General features: G+C 36.9%; 1 protein-coding gene across 1 annotated transcript in view; it reads left to right on the forward strand.

The window, feature by feature from the left end:
* TIAM1 (TIAM Rac1 associated GEF 1) overlaps positions 1-12,398 on the forward strand; it is a 243,823-nt gene that overhangs the window by 147,068 nt on the left and 84,357 nt on the right. Inside the window, 4 exon segments of the mRNA XM_078146537.1 lie at positions 2,236-2,350; positions 2,353-2,459; positions 4,297-4,482; positions 10,800-10,946. Coding sequence (XP_078002663.1) covers positions 2,236-2,350; positions 2,353-2,459; positions 4,297-4,482; positions 10,800-10,946 — 555 coding nt within the window.

Below are 12,398 nucleotides of genomic sequence, written 5' to 3' on the forward strand. Positions count from 1 at the left end.
ACAACTACCTAACCTGAAACTGGTAGGAAGGACCTATATTCTCTCTTCACTCCCATTGAGACATGGTAATTCACATCCAAGAAGTGGGTCTCTACTCTTCAACCTTTACTTCTTCACTTCCAGTCTTTCATCTCCAGCTATCTATTAGACAACTCAGAATGGATGTCCAATAGACATCTTAAACCCAGTATGGCCCAAACTGAGCTCATTATCTTTCCCCTCAAACCTTCTCTTCTTCCCAACTTCTTGTGATTGTTGAGGGTACTAGCATCCTTCCAGTCACCCAGGCTTACCACCTAGATGTCATCCTTAACTCATCCTCTCTCACCCCCTCCTATCCAATTTGTTCCCAAGTCTTGTTGATTTTACCTTCATAACATCTCTCATCTATCCCCTTCTCTCTTCTGTTACCCTCACCACCCTGATACAGGCCCTCATCACCTCATACCTGGGCTATTGTAATGGCCTGTTTGTTGGTTTCCCTACCACAAGTTTCTCCTCACTCCAATCCACCCTCTATTCATCTGTCAGAGTGATCTTCTTTAAACACAAGTCTGACCATGTAACTACCACCCCACCCTTGCCCAAATTCAGTAAACTCCAGTGGCTCCCTATCACCTCCAGGATCAAATATAAAATCTGCTGTTTGGCATTCAGAATTCTTCATAATCTGGTCCCCGTTCTACCTTTCCATTCTTCTTTCATCTTACACCCCACACACCTCCTTACTCTACCACACACTTTTCAATCCTGTGATACTGGCCTTGTGGCTCCTCTTTGAACAAGCTGCTCTATCTCCTGATTCCAGGTATTTTCACTGGCTATTCCCCATTTGTGGAATGTGCTCCCACCTCATCTCTGCCTTCTGGCTTCCCTGGTGTCTTTCAAGCTCCAGTTAAAATCCCACCTTCTACTCTTCCCCCATTAGACTTGGAGCTCTTTCCTAATTGCCTTTTTTTTTTTATTCCCAGTTCTACGCACAGTGCCTGGTATGTAAAAGTAGGTGCTTAATAGATGTTTATTGACTGACAACACACATATTCTTACATGATTCCAAATCAGTTTTATGTTTGTTATGATATATTTGACTTCATTTTTGTTGTTTTTCAGTGTTTTACATTTATACCCTTCCATTTCTCTTAAAGAATATATTTGTCAATTAAAGGCATGAGGTTGCTGAGTAGTCTACAAATAAACTTTTAATTTCTTAACTCTGAACCATGTCTATGTCATCTTCCTCATGTCTGCTTTTGTGTTGAAGTTGCTAAATATCAAAGAAAATGTTCCCTTGGTTTGAAGGACCTTGTCAAATTATTATTCTGCTTGTTAATCTTCTACAGCAGATACTGAATCATACGCTGCAATTATCTTCATGGTAAGCTTTTTGCTTATGCTTCTCGTGAGATCTACAAGATAGAATGACTGAGTTTTCCATGAAATGTTTCTTATTATCTTTGAAAACACAAAAATAAACCAACTATGAATTCACTAGTTTGCCTCACCAAAAAGAAAAAGCCTGTCATTTTCTTAAGCTGCAACTTCTTTATGTTCTAGTTTCATTTATTGAGAAAGTGTCGGTTTTGTTATGGTCCTACTTTTCACCAGATAACAATTTCATATGTTGAATATTAACAAGTATTTGCAGGCTATTTTAAAACTTTACTAGCCTCTGCCTTTATTATGCTTCTATCTTCTTTATCACTTCATAGAAGCAGAAGGGGGCTACATAGAGCTTAGGGTCATTTGAAATTTTTCTTCATTCCATATGTTGCTGTAACCAAGAATTCATCACTAAATTCTTCCAATCTGCTAGTAATCTGGTCAGTCACTTAGCTCATATTAAAGCCTTCCCAATTTGGTAGTACCTACCCAGGGCTTGTACTCTACTCCCTTTCAAGTCACCATAGTCTTCAAGGCTTCAGGGACCCCTCCAAGCTATGTTGAACCATCAAAAGATATCTGCACCTGTACTTATTAATCTGGGCAACTTCATGATGTAGGATCTTTATATACTGAACTCCAAAGCCTGAGTTCATAGGTTGTTGAACCAGCTCTAAGAATTAACTACTTCCTTTAGTGATTCCTTACTAAAAGTCAATGTAACTTCTCTTTTTCATTGTTGTGTCTAAAGACCTGTATTCTGAGAATCAGAAGAATGACTTCTGATGAGTCCAGGTTTGTATCTGATAGCTACATAAAATATGGCTTTCTCTGCTGCCTCTCCATTCTATACAGACCATCAGCCAGACTGAGTTAGAAAACTGGATCACTGCAATCCATTCTGCTTGTGCAACTGCTGTGGCAAGACAGCACCACAAAGAGGACACTCTCCGACTCCTGAAATCAGAGATCAAAAACTAGAACAAAAGATTGATATGGATGAGAAGATGAAGAAAATGGGTGATATGCAGCTGTCTTCAGTAACTGATTCCAAGAAAAAGAAAACCATACTCGATCAGGTAACCTTTCTTAAATTTATTTAGGTGAAATCCTTAGGTCTTTTGAAAGTTTTTGCTGCTAATGAAATTATGAAAAATCAGTTAATGAGTGGTTTTTAGCCTAGATACTAAGTTCATTATTTTTTCCCCAAATTTTGTTAATTTATTGGTTTATCAACAATCACTTCCATATGCTTTTGAGTTGAAAATTTTTCTCCCCCCCACCCTCCCCAAGACGGCACACAATCTGATATAGGCTTTACATTTACATTCCTATTAAACATATTTTCACATTAGTGAAGTTGTAAGTAAAAATTAAAATCAATAGGAAGAACGATCAGAAAGATGAAACAAAACTCAACAGAAGGTAGAAATAAGTGATAGTGATTCTACCTCCATAGTTCTTTCTTTGGATGTGGACAGCATTTTCCATCCCGAGGCCTCTGGAGATGTCTTAGATCCTTGTAATGCTGAGAAGGGTTCAGTTTAACAATATTAGTCATCACATAACATGGCTGTTATTGTGTACAAAGTCCTCTTGGTTCTGCTCACTTCTAAGTTCATTATTTTAACTGCCAGTTTTCCTCACCCTTTGATCAGGGCTGTTTATTCCTGAGTTAAATGGGAATGATATTACCTAAGGCAAAATCCAATAGAAGGCTCCCCACTATCCCAAGTGATGCACTATTTGAGGAAAACAAGGCCTGCTTTATTGTAAATGTTGAGATTTTATTCCCTTTATTGGTTTTTTGGCTCAGAAGCCATCGTAAATTTTCGGCCCTTTAATAAATTTGAGTAGATAAATCTATTGAACCAAAGGTAGAAGGCATTTTAAATAATAAATGTATCTAAATATATAATGTAAGTAGATGTCCCTCCATGCTATAGTGACCCATCAAAACATATTTGTACCTAGACTGAGGTTTGGGCAGCTTCATGATATAGGATGACTCTGAAGTCTGAGTTCATAGGTTGTCGAACTAATTCTAAGAATTGCTTCCTTTTAGTGATTCTTTACAGAAGGTCAAGATAACTCGTCTTTTTTCATTGTTATGTCTAAAGACATTGAAACATGCATAATTTTTTTTTGTAAAAAGAAGGTAAAATTAAAATAGAACATAAATATTTGCCATTTTTAAAGAAGAGTTTTCGTGGCTATTTTTTTTTCTTTAGTAATGCTTTGAAACTTCAGTGCTTACGTGGGCCAAAATGTTGCCTTCTGCTTGTAACCATAATTTCCCTTTATTATATTGTATTACATTTCAAGCCTCAGCATCACAATAGGTGCTATGGCTTCTTAGATAAGGAGTTATTTAGTTTGGTTTCCTGGTCCCTTGTATTCCTTCTTTTGGCCTTTCTTCCCCCTCTCTGAATCTCTGTTACTATCTATGTATGCTTATGGGTTTTTCTGTTCTTCCCTTTCTGTCTTTCACAGATATACTGTGTTATCCTCTATTTTTGGTCCCAAACAAATCTCACCAAAAAAAAAAATCAACCAAGGTTACACATAATTTTATTTGATATAAAAAGGGTACAAGTCCATACTGAGTTAAAAATACAAGAATATAGTGGTCTTTTTTCAGCTTCCCTTTTTTCTACTTCTGGTCTAAAGGCTAGGGCTCCTAACTCTTTTTTCATACCAGTCAGTAAAAAGTATATAATGGAGAATGGAAGGAAAGTAAATAGTCATGTTGAAGTTTCACTGCATCAAGTCTTTTCAGAAAAAGAATCTCGAAATATAAAAATACCTAATTTCTTTATATTTGGAAATTTGAAGGGTAGATAAGTTGCTGATATGATTGAGAATGGAACATGTTACCTTGTGTATTCATCTTCCCTCCATTTCTTTTTGTTGTAGATATTTGTTTGGGAGCAAAATCTTGAACAATTCCAAATGGATCTATTTCGATACCGTTGTTATTTAGCTAGCCTACAAGGAGGGGAGCTGCCAAACCCTAAAAGGCTACTTGCTTTTGCCAGTCGACCAACCAAAGTAGCCATGGGCCGCCTTGGAATTTTTTCTGTATCCTCCTTTCATGCCCTGGTAAGTTTTATTTTAATGGTCAGTGGTTGTTGTTTAAAATGTTCAATTTAATCATTAATCCCTAGAAGGAATTGACAGGAGTCTCCCAGCATTCATATGTTACTATTGCATAGAAATTTCTGGTTCTTTTTCTGCTTTGTTTTGAATGCAAATCTTTACTCAGTCACATTCTGGGGTTTATTATATAAGCCTCAGTCTTGATGGGGTTCATTACTTTTCAAAGCTAATATGAAATTGTAAAGGCTAAATAGATGCTTGCACACCCTTTTCCTATGAAATCGCATCCCAATGTAGAGTCACCATGGATACCATTCCCACACTTGGATGTTGAACCATAGAGCTTTTTGGACTAAATTAGTCTTTTGCTTTTTCTAGTCTATTATGTTACTTGGGTAGAAACTGTGGAAGCAGCTGCACCCGTCAATTGAATACAGAGCTGTAATTCAGTCAGAGGTGTTTTTAGGTTCTCTTTAAATTAGCATCATTATTCAAATAATATCAATGAAGTGCAGCTGAAAAGATGTTACAGAATTTGAGAGGTGGATGAGCACACTGCAGCCATTTGGTCCAGGCCATACAAAAAAGGAACTTTCCTTTAATATACCTGCCAGGTGGTCATCCAGTTTCTACTCAAAAACCTCCAAGAGGAAGGACTCAGCACCTCTAAAGGCAGCCTATTCTAATTGTTAGCAAGCTTTTCCTGGCATCAAACATAAATTTACTTCTTTGTAGTTTATTCTCATTTCTCCTATCTCTATCTTCTGGGGCAATAGAGGGCAAATCTGATCCCTTCTCATGGCAGAACTTCAGATAGTTGAAGACAATTATTATATCTCCAAGTGTTCTCTTTTTCTAGCCACATATGCCCAATGTCATTCATCATTTCTTATAGCACAGTAATATTCCATCACAATTATATATATATGTGTATATATATATACACATACATACATATACACACACACACACACACACACATAAAATATACACGTATATAATATACATATATATATTATATACCACAATTATATAAATATTATCCATTCCCCAGTTGAAGAAGGTCTGTCATTTTAGCCAATCTTATAGGTGTAAGATGATATCTCAAAGTTCTTTTAATTTGCATTTCTCTAATCAATAATGATTTGGAGCATTTTTTTTTCATATGTCTATATATACTTTTGATTTCTTCCTCAAAAAACTCCCTGTTTATATCACTTGACCATTCATCAATTGGAGAATGACTCATATTCTTATAAATTTGACAGTTCTTTATATAATTGAGAAATTAGACTTTTATCTAAGAGACTGTCCAGAGAATCCCCCCCTCCAATTTTCTGCTTTCTTTCTAATCTTAGCTACATTGGTTTTATTTGTACAAAACCTTTTAAATTTAATGTAATCAGAATTATCCATTTTGCACCTCAGAAAGCTCTCTATCTCTTATTTATTCATAAATTGTTCTCCTATCCCTAAGTCTAATAGGTAGTATCTTCCACGTTCTTCTTATTTTTTTGTGATGTCTCCATTTATATCATGTAGCGGTTTTGACCTTATCTTGGTAAATGGTTTAAGATATTGGTCTATGCTCAATTTCCGCCAGACTGCTTTCCAGCATCTTTAACATTTTTTTAAACCAAGTAATGAATTCTTAGCCCCAAAACTTAAATCTTTGCATTTGTCAAACAGAATGTGTGTGTGTGTGTGTGTGTGTGTGTGTGTGTGTGTGTGTGTGTAAAAATAACCCTTTACTACTCTGTATTATATATCCGCTGTGTTCCACTGTTCTACTTTTTCATTTCTTAGCCACTACCAGATAGTTTTGATATTTATTGCTTTATAATATAGTTTAAGATCTGGTACTGCTGAACCTTTTTCCTTTACATTTTTTTCCATTAGTTTCTTTGAAATTCTTGACCTTTTGCTCTTCTAAAAGAATTTTGTTAGTATTTTTTCTAACTCAGTAAATTAGTTTTTTAGTAATTTAATTGGGATGGCATTGAATAAATAGGTTAGTTAGGTAAAGTTGCCATTTTTATTGTTGGCTTTGCATACCCATGAACAATTAATATTTCTCCAATTATTTTTATCTGACTTTATTTGTATAAAGAATGTTATATAATTATGTTTATGTAGTTCATGGGTCTGTTTTGGCAAGCATATTCACTTATTTTATAGTGTTTACTGTTTTAAGTGGGATATCTCTTACTGTATCTTCTTGCAGGGTTTTATTGGCGATATATGAAAATGCTGATGATTTATATGCGTTTATTTTACATTCTACTATTTTGCTAAAATTATTGTTTCAGCTTTTTAGTTGAATCTTTAGGATTTTCCAACTATATCATCAAATTGTCTACAAAAAGAGAGTTTATTACCTCATTTCCCATTCTGATTCCTTCTATTTCTTTTTCTTTTATTTCTATTTCTAGCATTTCTAAAATAATATTGCATAATATTGGTGACACATGGTGTAGTTTCCCTGTTTATCCCTTTTAATTAAATCTATTTTAGCTTTAACTTTGTCTGAGACCATTTTTTTTACATCAGCTAAAGCATAATAAATTCTACTCCAGCCCTTTATTTTAACTTTGTATCTCTCATTTTTAATTGTGTTTCTTCTAAACAACATATTGTGGGATTCTGATTTTTAATTCATTCTCTCCATTTCTGTTTTATGGGTAAATTCATCCCATTCACATTCACAGTTATAATTACTAGTTATGTATTTCCTTCCATGTTATTTTTCTGCACTGCTTATCCTTTTTGCCCCATTTACCTTATCCCTTCCCTTAAGTTTTAAATCTCTTTTCCCAGTTAGTTGATTTTCTTTTCATAGTTTTCTTGCATTGCTCTTATTTCCCCCCCCCAATTTCTCCTCAATCTTATTTGATTTTTGAAGTCCTTTTTAAGTTCTTCCAAGAACTCTTTAAGGGCTTGTGACCATTTGACTTTTCTCTTTGAAGAAGAGTGGCCTTTTTAACTTTACTATCTTCCTCAGAACATGAACCCAGATCTTCTATCCCCACAGTAGTCATCAGTGGTTGGGTTTTTTCTCCTTTACTTTCTCGTTTTCATTTTCATTTTATTTTTAGCAGTTTTATTGTAATCAGTATGGGAAATTCTGCTCCAGTCCTCAGGTCCTTCTCACTGTTATTTTCTGAGCTCTGTCCTGGGGCCCAACTTGGACACTCTTCTGCACCCCAAGCCAGCTGTCCCACAAATGCTCCCGCTCCTATAGTCCCCCCAGAGGCAGCCAACTTCAGTGCTTCCCTCTGCCCTGGAGTGTAAACCAGGGACTCTGTTGCCCAGTAAGTGCCCACAGCCGGCAGAGTCCCCACCTCTTTGCCTTACAGTCATGGGGTGTATGGCTTGCTCCTCCTCCTCCTCCCCCACAGCTGCAGCTTGGGACCACATCAGGTCAGCACAGCTGGGCCTGGTGTCCCACCGCAGTGCAGGGTCCTACAATCTTCCCCCTGCTCAGCTGTCTGACCCCCACCTACACTGTCTGAGGTAAAAGTTCTTGTGACTAGGGCTGCTGCCTCTACCCAGCCCCGCCAGGGCTTGTAGCTTGTTGATTCCGCCAAGTCTTCCTGGAGGTATTTGCACTTCAATTGGGCCAAACCTCTGCTCTTAGAGGTCTGGTTTTTCCTAAGGTCCTCCCAAGCTGTGTGAAGACAGCTGCTTCACCCCGACCTTTATTTTTGTTGCTAACTTTGATGCGATGCTCTGTCTTGTTTGTGGGAGAAATTTGGAGAGCGTGGAATTTTCTGACTTAATTCATCATCTTCCCAGAATCTTCTGCAACTTATCTTTTTTTTTTTTTTGGTGAGGCAATTGGGGATTAAGTGACTTGCCCATGGTCACACAGCTAGTAAGTGTCAAGTGTCTGAGGTCAGATTTGAACTCAGGTCCTCCTGACCCAAGGCTGGAGCTCTATCCACTGTGCCACCTAGCTGCCCCTGCAACTTATCTTTTTAATGCAGAATTTAGATTTCAGTGGAACAAATTGTATAGCTACATCACCAAAATGTAGATTAGTCATGCAGGCTTTTTTCTGTTACCCAGCAATACATTTTTCCTGAACTCTGTAGCAATTATGTTTGGGGAGTTACCTTCATGAACAACTATTTAAAAATTTTGTTATACAAAAGAAACAAAACAAAATAAACATATTTATTGATTTATTTATTGTTATGAGTATTTATATCTCCCTTCTACTGTCCCCCTCCCATTTGAACAATAAAAAGAAAAAAAGAAAAGCAGACTCTCATAACGATTATGCATAGTTCAGCAAAACAAATTCCCACATTAGTCATGTCCAAAAATATACATCTCATTATTCATTTTAAGTCCATCACCCCCTGACATGAGATAGACAGGTAGTATATTTCATCTTGAGTCCTCTAGACTCATCGTTTATTAGAATGTTCCCCATCTGTTAAGTTGATTTAATTAGCCAGTTGAATGGGTGTTAAGAGAAATATTTGCACTCTTTGTTATATGTTTAAATGTATTCCTATTACAACTCTTACCTTTAATACCAACAACTTTCTGAATCTAAATTTAGAGATGTTTTAGAAAAAAGTAACCATTTGTCTGCAATGCTGTAAATATTTACTATTCGTCAACTCTAATATGATACATGCTATCTCTGATCCTTCCCATCCACTTTTCCCTTCTGTATTCTTCCTTTTTTGGGGGTCATTTGTTATGTGGAATCTCAATAGTCTCAGACTGGCTCTCTGTTGATGTGGATAATGATGTTCAGTGTGCTTTGTCAAACCCTGCCCATTTCAACCCATAGGACCTTTATATATTCGGGGCTAAAACAGATTTTCTTTTGAGGCTCCCTAGAGATTGACATCATCATTCAGATAATATGGCCAAATCACAATTGAGATGTTACAGAATTGGAGAGGTAGAAGAGCCATTGGGTAGCCAGTTGGTTTGAGGGTTTTTGATTCGTAATTTAATCTTTATTTAACATCAGGGGTATGAATTGTTTAATTCATAACACAGTAGTCAATTATCACTGAATTATATGGGTGACTGCAAAAGTGTTGGTGACCATATTTTTGACGTGCATTGAGCTGGGCCTTCCTGTAGGTGCTAACCACCTCCCTTAACCCCCTCAAAATGACTATTTCTCAGGCAGCACAAGCTGTGTTTCCTGCTTTTTTATCCTTTGGGACAAGGAATCTTGCTCATGCTTTAATGCAAATAGAAACGTTTCAACGCCAGTTCTTTATTTTCTTCCTGGTCCTTTCGTTATATTTATGCTATCAACACTGAAAGTAAAGTGAAACTTTTCACCAAAATGTAGATTAGCCATGTAGGCTTTTTTGTTACCCAGCAATACATTATCCCTGAACTCTGTAGCAATTATGTTTGGGGAGTTACCTGCATGAACAACTATTTAAAAGCAGGCTCTAGGATATTCACTCTGGTCTTTTATTTCAAGTCAAACTTGTTTCTCCTGCTGCTCCCTTTTTTTTTTTTCCCCCACAAAAGAAAGCCAATGGGTGGGCCAATTCAGGCTTGTCATACTTCACCTGAAACCCTTGGGACTTGATTACAACATTTAGGATAAAGTTCAAGTCTGAAGTATCTCCTTCCCTGCTCTCCCCCACCCCCTTTTTTTGATGAAAAATATTTAAATATTTATCCAGAACCTAAAGCCTTGTATATAACTCAATTATTTTTTCAGCTTATATTTTGAGTAAGCATTGATTATTCCATAATGAGAAAGAAACTGTTTTATGCCTTTATTTTTCCTCCTCAAATTCATATCTCACAGTTCTAGATTGAATCACAAAACCCTTCACCTAGCATTTGTTAATGTCCTTAATATAATGTATTGGATTCCTCAGATAGGCGTGTTGACAGTGAGAGGTTTATTTGGAAGTATCTCAACCAAGGAACAAGTAGCTCAAATCTAGAGTTCCTTGGGAGGGCATATTTCTCATTGGTTCTTTGAAACTTTTAGAGCATATGGGCATCAAAGTGGCACAATGGTTAAAGGATGGGACCTGAAGTCAGGAAGACCTGAGTTCAACCTCAGACGTTTCCTAGCTGTGTAACCCTGGACAAGTTCTTTCACCTCTGTTTCTTCATCTGTAATATGGGGATAATAATAGCATCTACCTCCCAGCATTGTTGTGAGGATCAAATGAAATAATAATTGTAAAGTGCTTAGGCCAGTGCTTAGCATATGTGAGCACTATGTAAATACTAAAATTATAAATATGGTGGTAGTGGCAGCAGCATTATTATTATCTTCTTGATCTTTGATTCAGAAACTCTTTTGCTGTTATCAGGTGGCAGCACGCACAGGTGAGACTGGTGTAAGACGAAGAACTCAGGCCATGTCCAGAACTGCAAGCAAGAGAAGAAGCAGATTTTCTTCTCTTTGGGGTTTGGACACTACCTCAAAGAAGAAACAGGGAAGGCCAAGCATCAATCAGGTAAGGGTCAGCAATGCTATTGATGTTATCATATTAATAAAATGAGTAGACTGCTTTAACAGGAGTAGACTGTCCAGAGTAAGGTAAGTGGTAATTCTCCTGTACCCTATCACAATCAGACCACACCTCACCTTTATTATGTTCAGTTCTGAGTGCCCTAGATGGGACATCAACAAACTGGAGCATGTCCAGAGGATGCTGAGCAGTGGCAGGTGAAGAATCTGAGGACATTTAGTCTGGAAAAGCTAAAATTTATAGGCAACATGATAGCTCTTTTGAAATATTTATGTAGGAGACGAATGTGGTTGTTCTTCCTGCCTACAATGTGGAGAAAAGGATAGATAAAATTTATAATTATAATATCTAGTAAATAGCAAATTTCTTAGTGAATTGAATTTGTAGGGAGGTAGATGTTGAAAATCAGAAGTACCTCAAAACTGAGTTTCCTGACACTACAGCGTCCAGCAGGAACTGGATGAAAACTCTCATTGGTTCTTTGAAACTTTTAGAGCATATGGGCATCATATGGGCATCAAAATGGCACAATGGGTAAAGAATAGGATCCGACATTCAACTTAGTGCTTAGATATCAAAAATGTTTGTTTAATGAGTTTTTATGATGTCTTAAAGTTTCTTACTTCATACTAGTTATCCCCACTGTCCTTCCTCCCTCCGCCTCCCAGAGAATCATCCCATATAACAAGTAGTTGGAATTTTTTTTTAGAAGGGAAAAAAATTCGCACAACTGATCAGTACATTGAGAAAAGTCTGAAAACATGTGCAATGTGTAACACCTATGGACCTTCCACCTCCGCAGTGGTGGGAGGAAGGTCAGGCTTTCTTCTTACGTCTAGTCTATTGGATCTTTATGGTTTTGTTATGTTTACTTTTGATTTTTTTGGTGCTTTGTTCTTTCCATTGTTGGAGTGTGTGTATTGTTTTCTTGGCTTCGCCTACTTCACTCTGCATCAGTTCATGTAGGTCTTTCCATGCTTCTCTATTCATCACATACATCATCATATTCATCACATACAGCGCAGTAACAGTCTGTTACATTCATGTATCACAGTTTGTTTAGCCATTCCCTAATTGATGAGTATCTTCTTTATTTCCAATTCTTTGCTATCACAAAGAGGGGTGCCATAAATATTTTGGTGTATAGAGGACTTTCTTCTTATCAATTATTTCCTTGGGGTGAAAGCCCAGTAATGGTGTTTGTGATTCAGAGGGTATGAGCATTTTAGTCAGTTGATTTGCACAATTCCGAATTGCTTTCCAAAATGATTTAACCTTTTTGCAACTCCACTAACAATGTATTAGTGTACCTATCCTTCCACAACAGTAGCTACGTAGCTCAGTGGATAGACTTCTGGGCCTATAGTTGGGAAGACTTATCTTTCTGCATTCAAATCCGGCCTCAGACATTTACTAGCTGTATGACCCTGGGCAAAT

This window comes from Phascolarctos cinereus, unplaced genomic scaffold (genome assembly GCF_003287225.1).
Source record: "Phascolarctos cinereus isolate Bilbo 61053 unplaced genomic scaffold, phaCin_HiC Scaffold_726;HRSCAF=1367, whole genome shotgun sequence".
Lineage (NCBI taxonomy): Eukaryota > Metazoa > Chordata > Mammalia > Diprotodontia > Phascolarctidae > Phascolarctos > Phascolarctos cinereus.